The following is a 23343-nucleotide window of genomic DNA, read 5'->3' as shown; positions in this document are numbered from 1 at the left end:
GTATAGCTTCAGGCAATGTTTGACCCAGAGCTTCAGAAAAGTCATCAGGACTTCAGCTCCATTTCTCTGATATCCTCCCTCTTCTAGAAGTTGCTCTGACTACAGGTGGGCTCCTATCACAACAACAATGCTAGTTATAACAATTCTAGGTTTTAGATCCTCGGCACACAAAGCAAAAGACGACAAAGCATCTCCTTCATAAACATCCAGAAGAGAGAGGTCTCCAGCAAAAGTCTTGAGAGTCACTTTGACTGAGTCAGCTTAGATCACATGCCTACCTCAAAACAATCATTACAAGAGGCTGGAATCCCCTGATGGCTTAGCCCAGGTCAAGGATGCATCCTGAGGCTGGAAGGTGATGGGAAAGGAGGAGGGAAGGCCATTACCACCTTCCAGTCTCACACCTTTCCAAGACATTCCTCACAAGTTATGTTCCAACAATATCCACTTATGTTCAGTTCTCTAAGTGCTGTGGGTTGACTGTGTACCACCAAAAGCTACACTGAAATCCTAACCCTTGGTACCTGGAAAGATGACCTTATCTGGAAACAGTTTTTGCAGATGATCAAATTAAGATGAAGTCATATTCATACGTCCAACATGACTGATGTCCTCACAACAGAAGAGACACAAAGAGAGAATACTATGTGAGTTTAAAGTGATGGGGGCAGAGACTAGAGTGATGCATGTACAAGCCAAGAATGCTAAGGATTGCTGTCCACCCCAGCAGCTAAGAGAAAGGCATGGAACAGATTCTCCCTTAGAGCTTTCAGAGAGAACATGGCCTTGCTGACACTTTATTTCAGGCTTGTGACCTCCAGAACTATAAAAGATTAAACTTCTGCTGGCTTAAGCCACCCAGTTTGTACTACTTTGTTACAACAAAACTAGGAAACTAATACACTTAAGTAAGCATGAAAGTCCATGATTCTTTCCCTTTGTACATGCTCTTTTCTCCTTCCAGAATGCCCATCTCACCCAGATTGTCTATTTACACTAAACCTCGGATCTGCCCAAATGTTCCTGTCTTTGTGATGCCTCAACAATGGCCCTCAAAAGAGTTAGTCTCTCCCCACATCTTAGTCCAGCACCACATATTACTTGTATTTTTATTATTAATTCTAATTGCCTGTGCACCATAGCTGTCTTCCCTTCAGAATTATGAGCTCTCCGATGGGAAAGCAAGGCCTGATTCTTACCCACCTTCATATTCTCAAGGCAGTGCATGGTACCTAACACATAACAATCATTCAAAAGCTATCTATGAATTGAATAGACTGATGACTCATCTCAAAAGAAGAGAATGGGTATGATTTTAGAGAATTGGCTATTATAGGAAACTGAAGATAGGCCTTGAGGTAGAATCTTGATAAGTAGAAAGGAAAGAACATGGGAGCAAGGAAGAAGAAAGGTGTTAAATTTAGGAAATATGAATAAAAACTACAAAGTAAAAGAATTTGGGTAGGGAGAAAGGAATGTGTATGAGGCACTGGAAGCCTTCTGTTGAGGATCATTTTACAGGTAATAAGAGTAGGGGAAAAAGTTTCTGAGCAGGACAGTGACATATGTTTCAGAGGATTTCTATGACAAAGTGTAGAATGGACTCTGGAGGTGCAAGAGCCCAGTCAGGGCACAACAGAGGCAGGTCAGCAAGGAGGTAAAGGGCCAGGTGTGCCCTAGGATGGCAGGAGCAAAAGTGGGAAGGAACAAAATTTTAAGATTTTAGAGAAAAAAGAATACCCAGAAAGAGCAAAGGATTACTCCTATGTTTTGACCTTTAGTTATCTCAGGCAAGATTTACTACTGAAATAAGGGAGGATAAAGGGAGAGACTATTTTTTTCAAGAAGCATTTGTCTCAGATGGCTTACTATGAGGTGACAGTAAAACATCCCCAAAAAGATGCCCAGCAAACAGAAGACAATGAAGTTCATGAGATTTATGAGGACAAAAGACAGATATGGCAGTTATACAGGTAAAGGTGACTTTTCTTCATCTTTTCATTCAACAAACATTTATTGCACACCATGTCCTAGGCACTGTTCTAGGCTCTGGGAATAGAACAGCAAGAAAAACTGATGAAAATCCTTGCCCTCATGGAGTTTATATCCTACTGAGGAAAACAGACAAGCCTATTTGATTTATGAACATAAATTTAGGGCTTTAGGCTAATACTACTTCTATAGTTACTATAACCAAAAAATAAAAAATTAATTTTTTTATTTTTAAAATTTTATTTTCCAGAATTTTCATTTCACTATAGGGATTTATGTCTTTGCACTATAGGGATTTATGTCCTTGACTGGTAGTCAAACATATTCAAGTGAGTTAAAGTTTTGTTTTGTTTTAAAGATTTTATTTATTTATTCAAGAGACACACAAAGAGAGAGGCACAGACCAGGCAGAGGCAGAGGGAGAAGCAGGCTCCATACAGGGAGCCCGATGCGGGACTTGATCCCGAGTCTCCAGGATCACACCCTGGGCTGAAGGCAGACACTTAACCACTGAGCCACCCAGGCGTCCCTGTTTTGTTTTTTTTTTTTTAATGCTAGCTTTAGAGTTGTAATAAATCTATTTTCCTCTTGTTTCTCAATGGCATTAGATAGCTCTTCCAAAGAATATTTGTAAAGGGTGACTGGACTCAGAAAAAATCAGACGCCAAATGGTACAATGGAAAGCAAGGGTGTGGGAATTAACAAGGCCTGAATTCAAATCCCAGTCCAGCTTTTCACAAGTTGTATGAGCTGGGGCAAGTTACTCAGTATCTCTAAGCTTCAGTTCACCCATCTGTGAAATGGGAATAACTTCACTCTAAGGATTAAAAAGAGTAATTGCTAAAAGACACTTGACACAACACCTAGAAAAAAAATGGAGAAATGTTGGTGGCAGGTAGTGTTGGGACTACCATGACCACCATTATTCCATATGCCGGGAACAAAACAGATGCTCAATAAATGCCTACTTCTTTCCTTATTCTTCTGGAGAAGGTAAGTTCTTAACATCCTGGGTAATTATAAGGCTCCCATTCACTAGGCTCTTATAGTCTATCCTCCCCAAACTTCTGACAGCAGGAACGTAGAAGAATTAAATGCATATTAACTTCATAGATGGGCTTAGTATCTTTACTTCTAATTTGATGGAATGTATTTATTATCATCCAAAGAAAAATTTCCATGGTGATGTCACAAGTAGAAAAAAATGATCACTGAATTATGAACAATAACATAAAAATGAATGAAACTGGCATTGCTTTAGAAGTCATCCACCAAAGATTCCATAGTTAATTTTACTAAACTGACACCAATAATATTCTCCTCTGTGATAATCATTTCTGTAGTATCTTTTGTTTGAAAAAGAAAAAAACTTATTTTCCAACTGTCTAACCATACAATAACACAAACTTTACACAACACTCTCAGAGTTGTCCAGAAGTTAAATGGCATGATGTACATAAAAATGTTTGACCAGATCCCTGGCATATAGTATGCATTCAGTGATAACTTTGGTAAGATCTAATCCTCTTATTATCCTACATTCCTTTCAATTAATAGAAAAGACTCATAACAACAATTATAACACAGGATTTATGCAACGAAAAAGATTTAAAAACACACTGACTTGATGCCATTATATACCGGAAAGGTATTCATTTGAATGTCTCTCCATTTAATAACAAACAGGTCTGTGAGTTAAATCAAGATGTGTACCACTATAATCAAAACCAACATTTCTGTCTTCCCTAAAATAATCCTTCCACTAACAATTTAATGAGAGTTTTTTAAAAGGCCAGAGACATTAAGTTCCTCTTACTTGGGATCCCTGGGTGGCACAGCGGTTTGGCGCCTGCCTTAGACCCAGGATCGAATCCCACATCGGGCTCCCGGTGCATGGAGCCTGCTTCTCCCTCTGCCTATGTCTCTGCGCCTCTCTCTCTCTCTCTGTGACTATCATAAATAAATAAAAATTAAAAAAAAAAAAGTTCCTCTTACTTTCATTTTTAAAAATGCAAATTCAAGCAGCTCACAAAATATACTGGAATTATCAGGACCAAAGTCCTAACTGTTTGCCCAGGAAAGAGCACTGACAACCAGGGTGAACCTGCTCAAATGGAGCATCCACGATAATCAGGGGAGACCCCTCACTCACGCCTGATACCATCTGAGACAACCAGTGTCAGGACTGCTTATTCCCTATAACAAATGGCTCTTCTCAATCCTCTGGACTAGAGAGAGACCTGCTCTTTCTCCCTGGCTATGTCCCTCTCTACACTGATAACTCCAACACTAACACTTGTCCTGCCAAGTGGATACCCTGAGAGCACCTAATCTCAGTGGGTATAAAACCAGCTTCTCCTATGTCCCTGTGTCTGTTAATGGTATCACTATTCTCTCAGTCACCGAAGATCCGATCTAGCTTTCTTTCCCTCACCATCCCCCTTCCTTCCCAAGAATAAACCAGTTTCCAAGCAAGACCCGTCTTTTACCTCTGCAATTACCACCTAGCACCCACCCTGCCTCCACTCCCACAGCCTATCTTAGGTTCTCCTTACTTCTGTCCTGATGGGGCCAATAGCTCCCACCCAACTGCCCACCACGTCTCAGGCTTACAATGAGTCCTCCTACTCCAAAAAGTACTGACAGACTGATCTTGCTATGCATGTCCCTCGGCGCCCTATGGGCCTCCATTGCCTTCCATGGCATTCCAGATACTCAGAACTTAAAGGGCTCTCATCTGACACAACCATCCAGTCATTTGATTTTAGAAGCTCCTCAAATTCAAAATGCTCTGGCCTTACCTAAAGGCCATTCCTGCTCTGGCTCCAATCTAAAAGCCTATAATGTCATGAAAGTTCAAGTTAACTGTGCCATTCCACTGCTCAAGAGTTAAAGGTCAAAATTCTCAACCCAACCCACAGGGCTTCACATGGCCTGGCTCCTGTCTATCTCTCCAGTCTTGCCATGCTCCCATTTGCGCTCTGCTTCAGCTATCTGGCCTTCTATCAGCTTACCATGATGCCCCTCATCCCCAAGCCTCTGTACATGTTGGCTCCTTAGTACTCCACCCCTCATGTAGGTAGTGCTATCCTACCCCTCAGAACTCAACTCAAAATTCACTTGTTCAGCCACTAAGCCTTAACATTTCAAACTCAAGCCCTCTGTTTGCCCCCGTCCTTTCCTCCATAGCCTCAAGCAAAATAATAACAAATTATTATATTTCTTATTCCCAAACTGGAACATACACTCCCCAAGAGTAGGACTGTGTGGTCTTTTCTTTGCCATTGTATCTTACAACTTACCCCAGAGCAGCCCTCAACAAATATGCATAGATTAATGTAATTCGTAAATCAGAACGCCCTAGGTTACAAGCCCTAGGTTACAAAGCGAGACACACTACACACTGGGCATGAAATCACTTGATTTCTCCATAACAATAAAGAGCTCATCTCCTCAATGTTCTCTAAGTTTCCGTGAAGATGTGACATTACAGGAGTCTACAACTCTACCATTCTAAATCTTCCCCTTACAACTCTCTTCTGTTCTATACACCCTAGTACCAGCAATACTTTACTTTGTGGTCTCCACAATTTTGTTTGCACCCTTGCTCCCATCTGGAATTTTTTTCCCAGCTACGTATTTCCAAGTCCTACTTTGCTTCAAATACTCAAATCCAATGTCACTTTCTCCTCGAAGTCTTCCTTGCACTCCCCCTGCTAGTCACAATCTCCCTCCTTGAATTCCCACAGGTACTACTACATCGCCTCATTCAGGTCAGATCAAGTGTCACTTCAAATGAGGGGTTTCTCCTAAAGTTACTCACTCTTTATAATCCTTTATAATCCTCTTTATAATCAGGACATTCTGTTTTATTTTCTTGACAGCACTATTAACTAAAATTATCACAGTCATTTCTTTATTTACTTATTAACTGCCTGTCTTCTCCACTAGAATGTAAGATCCATGAGAGCAGGGCCTGTGTGCCTTGGTCACTATATCCCCACTCCTCCACATCTGACATCAAAAATGTTTAGTAAAATCTGCCAAAGGCATGAATGATTCTGTAGTCCTTATGACTAGGGTCACTTGTGTACCTATCTTTCTCTTGCTGTATTCCAAACTCTGTGTGGACTAGGCCAAAGTCTGGCTAATCTATTTGTTTATGTGTATTACCTGGAAATCCTCCCACAACTGAAGCAAATAATAGATAACTATTAATTAATGAATTAATGATCTCTACAGGAGTTAATGTCCTGAACCAGGCCAACTCAGAACTCCATATTCTCCAGAAACCAGGGCAAACAGGAACCACCTTCTATGCCCTCTCCACCCTGTTCCAATCAGCCAGCTCTAGTGAGCTTCAAAAGGCTAGTTTCTTCACTTTCTTCTAACCAACAACCACTGATTCTTCTACCTCTAGTATCTCACAATCCTAACCTTTCCCTTCTATCTTCAGCCAACAAATCACTGCCAAGGCCCTGTTTCTTCTGAGTACCCTGCATTTTCAATGAGTGAGAGAACCCATCAGGCCCTAGGGAACAAGGGAATGTTAAAAGAAAGTGTTTAAGTAAGACTAGCTCTCTCATCTTTTCTCATATACCTCATTTATCCGAAAGAGGCCCAGTTTCAGGGACTGGCTTTGATACTCTATGGGACTCTGAGCTTTCTTCTCATGTACCCACCGCACCCAAAATCCCTCTGGGGTGCCTCCACCCTTGCCTCAAACCTTTTCATCTTCCAGTAGACGACCCTGGGCCAGAGACGATGATCTCCTCGGAAGCAAATGGTCCTCAAACACTGTGGGACGGCCCTCCCGTCCCCACTTTCCGTCCGGCATCTGCCTCCGGCCTGGAGCCATCTCGTGCTCCCCGTAGCCTCAGCCTCCCTCCGGGCCCGACCCTCCACCCCCCCCCACTCACCTGAAGCGGCCCCCGCAGTGCTGGCATTGCTCGCCCACCCAGCCAGCGGGGCAGACGCACTGGCCGGTACCAGGGTTGCAGCGGCCGCCGTTGACACAGGGTCGGTCACATTCCTTGGCCTCGGCTGCCGCTGAGCCCGACACCGCCGCCGCTGCCGCCGCGGCCTCGGCCGCCCAGGGCAGCAGCAGCAGCGGCGGGAGCAGCAGCAGCAGCAGCAGCCGCCGCCGCGGGAGGCGCAGCCCGGCCCCCAGCCCCGGCCTCTCAGCCCCGGCCGCGTCCCAGTCCCGGCGCTGCCCGCCGTTCCTGCCCGCAGGCGCTGTCGTCGCCGCCGTCCTCCTCCTCAGCCTAGCCTGAGTCGCCGCCGCCGCCGCCACCATCTTCCCGGGGCTGAGACGGCGCCCCGCGCGCACATACACACACACACGGCACGGCCGGCTCCGCTTTGCCTGGCCGTGCGGGGCGGGGTTGGGCGGACGGTGGCTCGGCTGGTCAATCCTGAGGGCGGGGCCGGAGCTGCGCGGCGGGCGGGGCGACGCGTGCGTGCACAGGCGGGGCGGGGCGGGGCGGGGCGCGGCGCGGCGCGCTGGCCGTCCCCCCACACGCGCGGCCCTGGAGGCGGGTCGCGGACGCTGGGTCTGCGGGTTGTTGAGACCTTCCGAGGCTCCTTAGCCCTCCAGCATTTGCCCTTCGGGCGGCGCGGCGGCGGCAGGTTAGCATCCCTGAGGCGACGTCTTCCCGTTGCCTGCCTAGGAGCCGTCCGCTCTGCTAGCCTTGCCGGCCGTGTTGAGCATGCCCTCCCCGAGACCCCGGCGCGCGGCGTCGCTCTGCTCCGAACCCACCTGCGGGGCACAACCGGCCTAGGAGCTTTGGTCGTGGTGCGTGGGTGTGTACCGTAGTGTGCGGTACTGGAGGAGGAGTGCTGCGTCCCAGCCTTCGCTATCTCCTCTGTAAAGTAGGGATACGAAATAACACGTGTGCTAAGAACTCAGCGCATAGGTTGTGCGCAATAAATGCCTGATAGACTGAGTGAAGACACACAGCCCAGCCCTGCCTTGTTTGAGGCTGATCCAGGGGCCTTTAATTCTGTGGAGGTAATGTGGGATTATTTTACTCCGCACTATTCTCAAACATCTCTGAAGAGAGGCCAGCATAAAATTAGGAATTGGAGCACCCTCAGCCCACACATCCGCTCCTAGAGCCCTTCTTGTCAGGTAGTTTGTCACTTTGGTGGCCCCACAGAAACTTGCCTCCTGACAGTAATCGATCCCGGAATCTGGACTGGACCTGTGACTCGATTTAACCAATGGAAGAATGTGGCAGAAGTGACTACCAATTACAGAGATGAGCTTTGAGAATACCTGGTGACCTTGATTTTGAGCTCTTGATGATCCTGAGCTGCTCCCCTTCTTCCACCTTGCTGTAGAAAGATGACACACACAGACCACATGGAGGAAAAGGACCCAGTTACTACCAAGAACTGAGGTTCCAGACACATGAACCTGATGAACCCATCCCAGCTAAAGGACAGTCACTCGGAAGAAGCCATCTAGGTTGTTCTAGCCATCTGAGCAATTCCTCATTACCTAAACAGAGGTAAGTCTTTCCTACTGTGCCTTTTCCAAAATCCTGAGAAGTGATAACCTTGCTGCTGCTTTAAGCCTCTGTTTTAGAGAGGTTTGTTACTCAGCAATAGATAACCAGAACATTGTCAGACAAGCCTTGTGTTGTGAGGAATACTCCTGTGGCAGCTACCTCAGAGTTTGACCACCCTGCAGTCCCTGGGAAGCAAAGAAATCCCCTCATATACCTGTGGAGACTTGCAGCTTTACCTTAGAGCACAGAATTCTAAGATTCTAAGGTATACCCCCACATTCATGCCCAGGTCCTGATCTACCTTACTGTCCATCCACTTCAAGCCTGGTGAAGCTTAGCAACACCCGAGCCTCACACCCAGCTCTCCACCCATACACCCCTCCTATTCCTATATGAAATGTACTGTTCAGCCTAGGCCCTACCACTGGCATTCTGGTTTGCAGGTGGTTGTGGCTAGAGTGTCCTACAGGGACTGTGTAGGATGAAGTAGGAAATGTAAGATATGGCCCTACCCTCTGGCAAGGACCCAGTCAGATGGAGGTGGCTTACATGAGGCCACCGCCTGGCCTCAGGAGGCACTGCTCCCTCTACTCCTCTACACCAGAAGTGGAACCAGCCTTTTCCTTCATTCCCCATGGCAAAACTGAACCCAGACTGTGAAGTTTCAAATAATTTTACCAACGCTCAGGGATAACAGAAAACAGTTTGCATCTACAGAGGAGCAATATGGCTGCCCTGGAATCTTGCTGCAGCAAATGTTTTTTTTCTTCTTTAATCTATTCCCTTATCTGGTTCTCTCTCTTTCCTTAGCCATGTTTTGCTCAAATTATCTTGCTTTAAAAAACAAAATCGGGACACCCGGGTGGCTCAGCAGTTAAGCATCTGCCTTTGGCTCAGGGCATGATCCCGGCGTCCTGGGATGGAGTCCCACATCAGGCTCCTTGAGGGAAGCCTCCTTCTTCCTCTGCCTGTGTCTCTGCCTCTCTCTGTGTGTCTCATAAATAAATAAAAATAAAATCTTAAAAAAAATCTTATCTTGACCTATGAAGGGAAGTATTGCTATCTTTCTCCATTACTGTTGTTGTCAGAGTCCCCTGCACTTTATACTTCTGCATAGTGGATTAAAGAGGGCTGATTCAAGTCCCTGTTTAGGCACCAAATGCACCTTTTGGGGCACCTGGGTGGCTCAGCCAGTTAAGTGTCTGACTCCTGATTTTGGCTCAGGTCATGATCTCAGGGTTGTGAGATGGAACCCTGTATTAGGCTCTGTGCTGGGCATGGAGCCTGCTTAAGATTCTCTCCCTCTCCCTGACCCCAATAAATAAATATATAATGGCTGCAGATTGTTTTACACTCCTTCCATGGAGAGATAGGGACTCATTCCCCCCCACTCCTTGAATCTGGGCTGGTCTTAGTGTTTCCTGAACCAGTACACTGTGGTGGAAGTGATATACTGGAACTTCTGAGTCTAGATCCAGGAAGTTTTACCACTTCTTTCTGAGTGCCTTTGCACACTTGCTCTAAGGAAATCTAGCTGCTGTAAAAAAAAAAAAAGCCCAGCTTCTCTGAGATTGCTGTACTGTGGGGAGGCCAGCCCCAGCGGCTCCAGACCCCAGTGGTCCAGGTCTTCCCAGTTAAGCCCCCATAACTAGTTAAGTAGAGGGGTGTCATCTCTGCTGAACTCACCCCAAATTGCAGATAGATGAGCAAAATAAAGAAGTGTACTTCTTTAAGCCACTAAGTTTGGGGATGATTTATTTTGGGACCACAATAGATTACCAACATACTCTGTATCTTGCTTCCTCCAAAGATAAGTCTTTTGAGGTAGACTTGGTTAAGAATTGATTAAAAATGGCTGTATAAGGGCACCTCACTCGCTTAGTCTGTATTCAACTCTTAAGATTATAAATTCAAGCCCATGCTGGGTGTAGAGATTACTTAAAATCTTTAAAAAAGAAAGAATGGCTGTACAATTATATATACATATGCATCTATATATAACACACAGGCAAGTTCTGATATTATCATCTGGTCGTTCTGACGAAAAGCATCATTGCAGTTCCAGAAGTATGTCTGTTGGACCCCTCACGCCTTATCACCAACACTCTGTGACTGTTCTACCTGAAATCCCACACCATCTTTTTCTCCACTAGTCCTTTCAAGTGACCACTACCATGGCCTGGAAATTGTAATGTCAATGGTAAAAAATTCTTTTTTTTTTTTAATTTTTATTTATGATAGTCACAGAGAGAGAGAGGCAGAGACACAGGCAGAGGGAGAAGCAGGCTCCATGCACCTGAAGCCCGACGTGGGATTCGATCCCTGGTCCCCAGGATCGCGCCCTGGGCCAAAGGCAGGCGCCAAACCGCTGCGCCACCCAGGGATCCCAATGGTAAAGAATTCTAATGGCAGAGAATTTTTGGAACAGCTCTAACTGAATGGCCAAGGAGATTTGTATCCACTAAGATGGTTTGAAGTTACCTCATCTTTAAAAAAAAAAAAAAAAAAAAAAAAAACCTCAAGAAAGGCATTCTCTCTGCTTGTGTGACCCATTGCTCTCTCTGATTTCATGTCATCATTTTCTGTATCTTTGCATTGTCTCCAGGTCAGGGACATGGATGGTTTAACAATTTTTTGGCTTTTACTCATGCATTGTCTTAGGTCGGTTTCCTTAGCAGCAGAGCCTGAAACAGGATTTGAATGTATGATTTTTTTATGAGAGTGCTCTCTGGAGGCAATGAAGGAAGTAGGACAGAACAGGGAAAGGAGTTAAGCAAGGATATAGTCTTATCTGGAGTCAAGCCTCAGCCTGATCCTATGGAGAGCCTTAGGCATGAATTATATTATAGAATTCCACCTTGAGGCAAGAGAGCAGTATTTTGTATACATATCTTACTCAGCAGCCAGCCAGCACTCACACCTGTAAGAAGGATCTAATAAAGGAAATTTGGGAGAGGTATCAGTCCACTATATACAACAGGTATTTATTGAGCACTAGATTGCAAGGATGAATGTTGCCCTGGTAAAATATATCTGATCAGCTGTCTAACCTTCCCTAAGTATCAAAGGACCTTACTCTGTGCTATTTGAAACATCAACATTTTTTCATAAGTCAAAGATCTTATACTTTGGGTGCTCACTTCGGCAGCACATCTACAAAGATCTTAATACTTTTAGTCTACATGGAACAAAGCAATTCCCTGATTATAAATGTCAGGATCTTACCTAACATATAAGTTACTATATTGCCTGTGAAAAAGGTTGATCCTGAGGGTTTGAAACAAACAAAACTGGGAGGGTTTTAGGTAGGAAGGAAGCTCCATTGGGTAGCAACTTCCATGGAGAGATAAGTGAACTTACAAATATAAAATCCCAGTAGTCCTTGGCAGGCTCTACAGGAAAATGTTTAGGGATCCTTGATCTAGGAGCACAGGATTAGCCCCCTTAGCTGTTGGCAGAGCTCCTGATGGCCTCCATAGGCAAGCCCCACAAATATAGGAAGTAGCCTTTATATTAACTCAATGGACAAGATCCAGTGTTGGGAGGAAATCACTAATTTAAAGGCAGAGAACTTGGAATTTCTGTTAGATGTATTGGATGCCCTCTCCCTCAAATTTCTACAATAGAGAACCAAGATTTTTCTCCTGTACATGGATAAGACATTAGGAAAACAGTAATAGGGACACCTAGGTGGCTCAGCAGTTGAGCATCTGTCTGCCTTTGGCTCGGGGTGTGATCCTGGAGTTCCAGGATCAAGTTCTGCATCGGGCTCCCAATGGGGAGCCCGTTTCTCCCTCTGCCTGTGTCTCTGCCTCTCTCTCTGTGCCTCTCATGAATAAATAAATAAAATCTTAAAAAAAAAAAAAAGGAAAGCAGTAATAGTGTTAAAAGACAACTGACCTTCCTAAGTTTCCTGTGACTGCCAAAACAAATTACCATAAACTCAGTGGCAAAAAAAAAAAAAAAAAAAAAAAAAAAAAAAACACAACAAACTAATTTATTCTCTCATGTTTCTGGAGACCAGAAGTCCAAAATCAGAGTGTCAGCAAGGCTGTATTCCCTCTGGAAACTCTAGAGGAAAATCCTTCCTCACCTGTTCCAGCTTCTGATGGAAGTTGGCATTCCTTGCGTTAGCTTGTGGCCACATCACTCCAGTCTCTGTCTCTGTCATCACATTGCCCTGTCCTCTGTGTTGTCTTTTCCTGTGTGTGTCTCTTATGAGAACACTTGTCATTGGATTTAGGGCCCATCTGGATAATTTAGGATGATTTTGTCATCTCGAGCATTAATTAATTACATCTACAAAGGCCCTTTTCCTAAATATGACAATATTCACAGGTTATGTGGATTAGGATATGAATATATTTTTGGGGGGCCACTATTCAACCCACTACCCAACCCTATACAAAATGTCAACTCATTCAATTCATTCACTTATGCAACTAACATTTATTAAGGCTACTATATACCAGAGACTGATCTAGGTTCTGGGGAGGCAGCAGTGAAAAAGCATATAAAAATCTCAGCCTTTCTTCACACTTGTTAATGATGACTACTATTAAAATAAAACCAAAAATAACAAATGGCAAGAATATGGATAAATGGGAACTGTTGTGTACTATTAATGGGAATGGTAGTGTACTGTAGAAAACAGTTTGGCAGTTCCAGACATTAAAAATAGAATTCATGGGGCACCTGGCTGACTCAGTAGAGCATGTGACTCTTGATCTCAGGGTTGTGAGTTCAACCTCCATGTTGGGCATGGAGCTTACATTAAAAAAAAAAAAAAAATTACCTTATGATCCAGCAATCCAATTTTGTGGATATATCCAAAATAATTGAAAGCAGGATCTTTAAGAGATATTTGTATATTCACTGAGGCATTATTCACAATAGCCAGGAGGTGGAAGCAACTTAAATGTCCATTGACAGATGAGTAGATAAACAAAACATGGTATATGTATATACAATAAAATATTACTCAGGGACACCTGGCCAGCTCAGTCAGTGGTGCATGTAACTCTTGATCATGGTGTTTTAAGTTTGAACCCCATGTTGGGTGTAGAGTTTACTTAAAAATAAAATCTTTAAAAAATAAAAATAATAAAATATTGGAACACCTGGGTGGCTCAGTGGTTGAGCGTCTGTCTACCTTTGGCTCAGGGTATGATCGTGGAGTTCCAGGATCGAGTTCCACATCGGGCTCCCCATGGGGAGCCTGTTTCTTCCTCTGGCTATGTTTCTGCCTCTCTCTGTGTCTCTCATGAATAAATAAATAAAATTGTTTTAAAAAAATAGTAAAATATTACTTAGACTTAGAAAGGAAAGACACAAGCTACAACATGGATAAATTTTGAAGACATTGAATATTGTATTATGTCACTTACATGAGATAACTAAAGTAGCAAAGTTCATAGAAACAAAGTAGAATGGAAAAAACAGGCAGTGGTTTAATGGTTACAGAGTGTCAGTTTTGTAGTATTAAGTTCTGGAGATCTTTTGTACAATAATGTGAATATACTTAACACTACTGAACAGTACACTTAAGAATGGTTGATGGGAACACCTGGGTGGCTCAGTGGTTGAGCACCTCCCTTCGGCCCACTGCATGATTCTGGAGTCCTGGGATTGAGTCCCACATGGGGCTCCCTACATGGAGCCTGTTTCTCTCTCTGCCTATGTCTCTGCCTCTCTCTCTCTATGTCTCTCATGAATAAATAAATAAAAATCTTTTTAAAAAATCGTTTAAGATGGTAAATTTTATGTTATGTGTTTTTTTCTATCACAATTTTAAAAAAAAATTTTTGAGAGAGAGTGAGCAGAATGGGGGGCTTTGGAGAGGGGCAGAGGGAGAGAGAATCTTAAGCAGGCTTCACACTTAGCATAGGGTCCAACATGGAACTTGATCTTACGACCCTGAGATCATGACCTGATCCAAAATCAAGAATCAGACACTTAGCCAATAATTTTTAAATTATTTTTTTAAATCACTACCTTTGGGCACCTAGGTGGCTCAGTCGATTAAGTATCTGCCTTCAGCTCAGGTTATGATCTCAAGGTGCTGGGATCGAGCCCCATATCAGGCTACCTGCTTAGCGGAGAGTCTGCCGCTCCCTTTGCTTGTGCTTTCTCACTCATGCTTTCTCTCTCTCAATTAAATGAATTTAAAAAAAATCTTAAAAAAAACAAAATAAAATCACTGCTTTCATGGAACAACTAATTATATATACTTTTTAATAAACTCCATTAGGGGGAATCCCTGGGTGGCTCAGCGGTTTGGCGCCTGCCTTTGGCCCAGGGTGCGATCCTGGAGTCCTGGGATCAAGTCCCGCGTCAGGCTCCCAGCATGGAGCCTGTTTCTCCCTCCTCCTGTATCTCTGCCTCTCTTTCTTTCTGTCTATCATAAATAAATAAATAAATCTTTTTTTAAAAAATAATAAACTCCATTAAAGTATTACATACAGAAAAATGAAGAGAACATCCATATATAGCTTAGTGAATTTTCGAAGTAAACATACTCATAAGTAGGGCCCGGGTCAAAAAATAGAAAATCATAGGATCCCTCTTGGGACTCTCCTAGTCGCTACCTCTGTGAGGGAGCCACTCTCCTAACTTCATACATTGTGGATTGGTATTGCCAGTTTTTCACTTCGTATAAATGAGATACTACAATATGGAATCTTTTGTGTCTAGATTCTTTCATTCAGCATTGATTTGTGAAATTCATCCATGTTATTGTGTATAGTAAGTAATTTGTTTTCATTTTTATATTCCATTGGCTCAATATATTTATGCCATAATATGACAGTTTATTTATCTATCCTAGTGCTGATGGACATTTGGGCAGTTTCCAGTTTGAGGGAACTATGAATAATGATGCTATGAACAGCCTGGGCATCCAGAACAGGTCTCTTGGTTTCTGTTGGGTATATGAGATAGGCTGATAAACGTTTATCAACCACCTCCCTGGGGAGGAAGCACCCTCATGTGTAGCGTTTGTTAATTTCTATGGTGTAAATACTCCCACCATGGCCTCTTTCAAGCTACCAACATGATGTCACTGAATGAAGAATTGGGAAGGTACACAGACTGTGCTCTCAGAAGCCAGCGGGAACCAACTCCAGCACTGTGTATGCCTGGGAGATCTACTAATGCCCAAACAGACCTGCAAGAGACTAGGAGAAACATCTGAGAGGGATAAAGAGGAAATAAAGAGGAAAAGGCAAAGAGAAGATTCAGACCGAAAGAAAAACCTGACAACTGTGAGGGAAAGGGGGAAGGAAAGATCGGTTAAGAAGAGTCTCAGACTGTGACGCAGTTCTGAGAAAGGCTTGTCCAGGTTGAAGGGGAGTGCTGGTGCCAAAGTTGCCAGTTGGAGTAGCCCTGCATGTCTCAGGAAAGGGCCTGCATCAGCACAGCAGCAGCTGGGCTTCTAGTCAATTACATTCCCCACGGTAGGAGATCTGAGCAATGCATTTTCTTGGCCCCAACACCTGGCAGTATTTCTTTGCATCACCTCCCTGGGGATGAGTGGGACAGCTTCTCAAATGTCCTCTCTAGATGCCTTACTTTTCACAAGTTAACTGTACAACCCTGGCCTAGCTGACTTGTTGGAAGTTGGAGTGGCCACTATAGACAATAAGCCCCAGGTTTCTTGGGTAGTGTGCTAGAAAAGAGAGAGGGATTGAAGAACAGGTAACTGTTCTAATTATTATTTTGGGTTTTTTTTGTTCTAATTATTAATTAAAGAAATAGAAGTTGACCATACTATATCCCCAACTAATTTAAACCTTACTGCTTACATAAGGAAAGAATAGATAAGTAGAGTTAGTTAGAAATAGAAGCTGGAAAAGACCTTATAATCCATGTTACAGTTAGCTATTAAAGTAAAACCAATATGATATTTTAAAAAATATCCACAAATTCTTTGATATTCTAGTTAAAGGTTTAATTCCTCTCTGTAGAATGGAGGCCAGACGTAGTGACTCTCTTCTAACAAATAGGATGTAGTAGAATTGTGCTACATGACTTCTAAGGCTAGGTCATGCAAAGGAGAGCTTCTCTTCCTCTCCTCCCTGTCCTTCTCTCTTCACTTGCTTTGGAGGAAATCAGCCATCAGTTCATGAGGATGCTTGAGCAGCTTGTGAAAAGGCACAGGTGAAGAGGAACTGGGGGGCCTGCCACCTAAAACTAGCACATACTTACCAAACATGTATGTTAACCAGCCTGGAAATGGATCCTTTGGCCCATCAAGGCTTCAGATGACAGCAATCCTGGGCAATATTTAAGATCTCACAAAAGACCCTGAGCTAGAATTGCTAGTTAAGCTGTTCTCGAATTTCTGGCCCACAGAAAATGTAAGGATAATAAATTGTTGTAGGCCACTAAATTGGGCAGTTTGTCTTATGGCAATAGGTAATGAATACAGGCCACAAGAATTTGGAAGTCCGCCTACACATACCCAGTACTATAAAAGAAAATATTACCACTGAGACAATATGGCAAACCCATGGAGGATAGCCATTTCCTTGTTTCCTGCTTTGACTCATAGAGAAGCTGACTCCTCTCTAAGATGACTCCCATCAAAGCCCACCATCCTGGTGCAGCCAGACGCCATCTCTATTCCTAGTGCTGGCCCAAGGCATTGATACTGACTGCTGCCAGTGTTGTGGTCAAGGCTTCTGATGCCCACACAGAGGTCTCTATCTCATGTTGCTGCCAAGCCACTGGCACCAACTCCCATCATCTGAGAAGCCACTGGCAGCAATGCAGCCTTCAATAGGGGGAAGTGGTTCTTGTGTTCACTTGTGCTATGACCGTGTCAGAACGCCAGTGTGGGGGAGGGGTGGCAGATAACCATGTGTACAGAACCAGCTCACCAAAAGCTTGGCCTGTGACTAAAGGGGTGGTCCAGATTGCAGTGTTTACCAAGTTAAACAGTCTAAAGCCAGATCAGCATATCAAAAATGACTCAAGCAACAAAGAGAGTTTAGCTATGAACCTGAGCAAGTTAGGGCTAAGGGCATTAATTATGGACAGGGTTCAAAGGACATAAACAAAGCAGACCTGGAAGAGTTCTGGACTTGGGCAGCTTAGAGGTATATACCTATGGCCATGGTCTGGACCCCTGACCCTAAGGGCTGGCTTGAAACCATCAGGCCCCTTTTCCCCCTAAGCATTGCAAGGCTGTAGCTTTTTTTTTTCATGTGTAAAGTTCTCACAGAATTGCCAGGGCTCACTCAAACTTGGTCTGATACTGGCAAGGAAGCTTGAAAACTCTTATATTAGTTTAGGTTTCCCCAAAAGAAAGCCCCAAGGCAAGAATTCAAGGTTAATATGGGATGTAATTCCAGGAAGCAGATAGGAGAATAGGGAAGTGAGATTGGGAAGGGAGGCCAGTCAATAAAGAGTGTGTTATCAAGCCAGTGACTACTTCGAACAATTCCACAGGGGAATTCCACAGGGGAAACTCTGGGAAGTGGAGTAGGATGCCTCAGAGAAGCAAGAGGGCTAGAGTATTTGAGGGTATTTATATACTAATTCCAGTCAGCCATTGTTGAAGGCTGCTAGGAGAGGGAGTGTTAATTACTGTGGGGATCAACAGGGATGCCAGATAACTGGTTGATCAGTATTTTATTTGTTTATTGGTCATTTAGTTCTCCCCTTCTGTGAATTGAGCATTCATATTCTTTGCCCATTTATCTATTGGGCTGCTTATCTTTTTCTTACGGATGTGTGGGAATCACATACATAGTCAGATACTAGTCTTTTCTTTATTATGTGTGTAATAAATATCACTTTCCAGATTCTGGTTTATCTTTTCACTTTCTTTATAGTATCATCCAATAAGTAGTTCTTATCTTTAATGCATATGAACTTATCAGTCTTTTCTCAATAGTCTATGCTTTCATATCTCGTTTAAGAAATCCTTTCCTACCTTGAGGTAATAAAGATGACAGTTTACCAGGAATTTTTACTTTTTATAGATAGTCTTTAATCCACTTGGAAATGACTTATATGAAGATGTAATATAGGAATTCACTATTCAATTTTTACCATGAAAAATCTCAAACATATACAAAAATAGAATAGTACTGGGGCTCCTGGGTGGCTCAGTGATTGAGCATCTGCCTTTGGCTCAGATCGTGATCCCGGGGTCCTGGGATGGATCCCGGGGTCCTGGGATGGAGTCCCACATCAGGCTCCCTGCAGGGAGCCTGCTTCTCCCTCTGCTTGTGTCTCTATCTCTCTCTGTGTATCTCTCATGAATAAATAAATAAAATCTTAAAAAAAATTGGATAGTACAATGAACTCAATACCCAGCTTCAACAATTATTAACTTACTTCAGTTGACCACTGCTGTATAACAGATTATCTCCAAATTTAGCAAATTAAAACAGTTATAAACATTTATTATCTTACACAGTTTCTGAGAGAATTTTAGGACTTTAGGGTGGCTCAGGATCTGTCATGAAGTTGCTGTCATGTTGTTGGCCTGGCTTGCAGACATCTGAAGCCTTAGCTGGGGTTAAAGGATATGTACCAAGGTGACCCTCACCTCTGGCTGGTAAGGTGTTGCTAGGAAGGATCTGTTTCTTGCCACATGGCCACCTCTGCAGAGCAGCTGAAGCGTCCTCACAGCATGGTAGCTGGCTTCCCCCAGGACAAATGATGCAAAAGAGAGCAAGGTAGAAATTGCAGTCACTTTTATAACATAGTCTTGGAAGACACACAAAATCACTTCTACCACACTGTATTCGATAAAAATATTCAAGGGGAATATTCAATATTCCCCACATTCAAGGGGAGAGAAATTAGGTTCTACTTTTTGAAAGGAAGAATATCAACCTTAGTGGATGTTTTTAAAATCCATATATAACTCACAACCAGTCTTATTTCAGCTATGCTTTCATCCACTCTCCCTTAAAAACTGGATTATTTTGAAGAAAATTTCAGACATATTATTCAGTATAAATACTTTAGCATGAATTACTAAAAGGGTAAGCCTTAAAGAAATGTCATAAACACCATACCATAATCACACAGAAAGTTAACAATAATTTCTAATGTCGCCAAATATATCCAATCAAAATTCAATAGCATTCATTTTCCCCTGATACATTCCTTCTCCTTCTCTCCCTCTCTCTCTTAAAAAAAAAAAAAAAAAAAAAAAAGTTTAAGACACTTCTGCATAACTCCAGATCCTTTCAGGCTCACCTGTCATTTAATCTAACATTGCTGCCCAAATCGGTTCTGCACAGGCTCCAGCCAGCTGCATACAGGTGTGGCCTGGCACTTCTTCAGGGCTTCTCTTTAACGCTGCAGTGTGGGATACTGTAGAAATATGCATAGTATGTACAACCCAGAAGTGCCATGGATTTAAAACTTTTTTAAAAAAGATTTATTTATTTATTCAGAGAGAGAGAGAGAAGCAGAGACACAGGCAGAGGGAGAAGCAGGCTCCATGCAGGCAGCCCGACGTGGGACTCGATCCCAGGTCCCCAGGATCACACCCCGGGCTGCAGGCGGCGCTAAACCGCTGCACCACCGGGACTGCCCTGGACTTTAAAACTTTTTGAGGCAAACTTTGACCAATGGAGATGAGAACCAATGGACAATTGCTTTCCCTTTCATCCCTAGATCAACAGTCTGAAGACACAGTGTATGTAATTTCTCACAAGGTCAGTGGGATTAAGGAATCACACTCTTCATGGTGGCCAATTTAATCATGTGCTCCCCCTTAATTCTTGTGCTCCCCTGTTTCACTTATTGTCCCTCATTCCTGCCCTCTGAGATTGCACTCTTCACTAAAGTATTTGCTCATAGCTTTACTGTCAGGTTCTGCTTTCTGGGAGACCCAGGCTAAGACACGCTTGGTTCTAAGCAAGGTCTCCCTGATCATAGGTTTCATCCCCTCCCACTTCTTTTCCCTTGCAATTGTTTGATTATCCTAGTAAATCATAGTTTGTCCACATTGTAGATTTTGCTGATCTCTCTTGCTGTGGTGTTTATCATGTTCTCTCATTCCATATATTTCCAAAACTGGTAGTTAGATCTAGAAGCTGGATCATATTTAGGTTTGATATTTTTGGCAAGAATATTTCATGGGTGGAGTTACATACTTCCCATTGCATCACATCAGAAGATATAATGTCAGTTTGTATCTTTATCCATTTTAAAATGGATCAGTAAATTCAGGGGTAGCAATTCTAACCTACCCATTATAAATTCCCCACCAGTTTTTCACCTGATGATTTTAGCAGTCAAACATAATCATGCCCTAGAACTGTACTGTTCAACAGTACAATAGCAACAAGCCACATGTGGCTAAAGGTAATGAAAATTGAACAAAATTAGAAATTTAATTCCTTAGTCACACTAGCCACATTTTAAGTGCTCAACAGCTACAATGGCTACTCTGTTGAACGATGCAAATATAGAATTTTTCCATTATCATGGAATGTTATATTTGACAAAGCTAGCCTAGAACCATTGCTTTATTTCAATTCTGATACTTATTATTTCTAGTATTTAATTTAAATCTATCATCCTTTATATGTTTACCAGCTGTTATTGTACATTCCCTTGTCAACTATTTAGTTGCTCTGAGGTATAGTTCATGGAGTAAAAGCATGATAAATGCTTATTTGCCTTTATGTACCAGTATTCAGGATGATGACATCATTGCCTAGTATCCTCCAGTGTTGATGGAAGCATTTTGTTGTTTTTATTGTTTTAAATATCATCATGGATTCACAAACAACATACCTGCTGTCTTTCAGTTCATTGTAGTTACTGTTCTTTTTGATGTTCACATTTTCCCATGTGCTAAACGTTGTTTCTTACAGTAGTATTGTATGGGTTTATCTGTTTGAGTTTTTTTTTTATTTCAAACAAGATGTTTCAGGCTCTTCCTGTACATTTTATACTCCAGATATGAAATCAAATATTTCAAGTATCCTTTGTTCCTTTTAGAGAAAAATAGTATGTAGAGACCACAATCTGGATGCTAGGGGTACCCCTTCCCAGTGACTTGTGCTTTGGGTTTTTTTTTTTTAAGTTTACGGAAGTAGAAAATAATCTTTTCTGTTTTTTAAAGAAAATATACCTTAGGTTCACACTGATGTTCCAAATTCAAATTTAGGTCTATGGAGTTGTGGGACCCCTGGCTGGCTCAGGAGAGCATACGACTCTTAATCCTGGGGTTTTGAGTTCAAACTCCATGTTAGGGGGTAGAGATTAAATAAATAAATATTAAAAAGAAAAGAAAAGGATTATAGAGTTATACTTAGTTTCTTGGAGTTCATGTTTGTATCTCCTGGACTTAAATGAGAATCTTAGTTTTTCATGTCATCAAAACAAGTATTCATTTTCTTTGTCCTATACTACCGATAACAATTTCTCATTCACTATCTTGACTGTCATCCCTTAACCTGTGACCTCCAAATTCTATGAATCAATTATTCTCTACCTGCATTTCCTCATTTGAGGAAGTTGCTATTCTCCCACCACCCATGACTTCGTGAACCAGTCAAGGAACTTAGCCTCCTCTTCTGTGAGAGTGGGAAAGAATCTCAGCTGTGAAGGATTAACACTCCATGGGTGAAAAAAAAAAAAAAAAACAAGACACTCCATGGGTGAAGTTTGGCCAGTGCAAGGTGAGAGGAAGGAACCAGCAAATAATTTTTTCCTTTCACCATTTCAAAACATGGTGGGTTTGCATAACTTTTTAAGAGGACTCCTATGTAACTAAGCAACCAAATATGTTATCTTGAAGCTACAGTGAGCTCAAAAATATACCACCCTGTGGTTGCTTTCCTTCCTTCCCCTTGTCTCTAACTTTTGTTTTGGGATAGCACCTCCCATTAATACCCTACCATGAAACCTTTGCCTCTTGTTCTGTTCACTAGGAAATCCAAGTAAGGACAATTTCCAAGGATCTTCTCTTCAGAAATGTGAAGAGCAGTGCTGGGAACTTATGTATTTTAATAAGCATTCCAGGTGAGTCTTATGATCAGACAAGTATGGCTGACGTTACCATTAAGCATCCTCAATCTTCAGATCTCACATCAACAGAAAATGAGCTGCTCGCGTTGTACAGAATTCAGAAGAGGAATCCATGCCGGGAACCCTTTAGATATAGCCATGGAGGACAATGAACAAGAGCGATGAGCACAGAGAATAGCCTGGAGGCAGTGAAATGGACTGAACAAGGATGTTGTCTGCTGCCAAACCAAAGAGCCTTTGCTGCTCCTGTCTTGCAGGAGGAAGTACGCATTATGAACCGGTGACTACTTCCTGATGTTCTCTCTCTGTCTCCTGTTCCAAATGTGAGTATTTATTGACTGAGGTCTTCCAGTCTTCTTCCAACAATTTGTTTGTTTGTGTTATTTGTATGTTGCTAGACGGTGGGGAGCCACAGCTGGCCCTAAATTCGAAGAATGCAGCAAGCTCACAACTGAAGGAACCCCTCTTGCCCTGCCCACACACACCTTGCAGCAGACAGGACATGACTTGAGCTAATTCTTTTTGGAAAGGGGGTGTTTTCATTTCTGTACCCCCAGAAGCATGTCATAAGACTGTAAGTATCTTATATGGAATTTAAAAAATTACTGGTAGAGGAGTGGGAAAGTGAGACAAAGAAAGAAAGGCAACCAATATAGGATCCATTATCAAGCCAGCTACTGTTGTGTACAATGGGGGCTTAATCCCATGGGAAACTCTGAGAGCCAGTGTAGAACATGCACTGCAGTGTTAATCCACTGCTAGGAGTTAGGGAGCTGGGGTGTCCATATATCAAGTCCCATGAGTCGTTGGTTGAGAGGAGCTCCCAGGGAGG

General features: G+C 42.7%; 1 protein-coding gene and 1 long non-coding RNA gene across 2 annotated transcripts in view; one reads left to right on the top strand and one right to left on the bottom strand.

Moving 5' to 3' along the window:
* Positions 1-7368, bottom strand: part of ATRN (attractin) — a 160516-nt gene extending 153148 nt beyond the window's left edge. The window contains 1 exon segment of the mRNA XM_055345920.1: positions 6912-7368. Coding sequence (XP_055201895.1) covers positions 6912-7288 — 377 coding nt within the window. The 5' untranslated portion in view covers positions 7289-7368.
* Positions 7369-7566: 198 nt separating this feature from the next.
* Positions 7567-23078, top strand: LOC129496052 (uncharacterized). Its single transcript, XR_008661651.1, has 3 exons — positions 7567-8504; positions 22415-22791; positions 22910-23078. It is a non-coding gene; the product is annotated as an uncharacterized LOC129496052 (long non-coding RNA).
* Positions 23079-23343: the final 265 nt, after the last annotated feature.

This window comes from Nyctereutes procyonoides, unplaced genomic scaffold, assembly GCF_905146905.1.
Source record: "Nyctereutes procyonoides isolate TBG_1078 unplaced genomic scaffold, NYPRO_anot_genome, whole genome shotgun sequence".
NCBI lineage: Eukaryota > Metazoa > Chordata > Mammalia > Carnivora > Canidae > Nyctereutes > Nyctereutes procyonoides.
The sequence above is the reverse complement of the archived record's forward strand: the minus strand, read 5'-3'. Positions and strand labels throughout refer to the sequence as shown.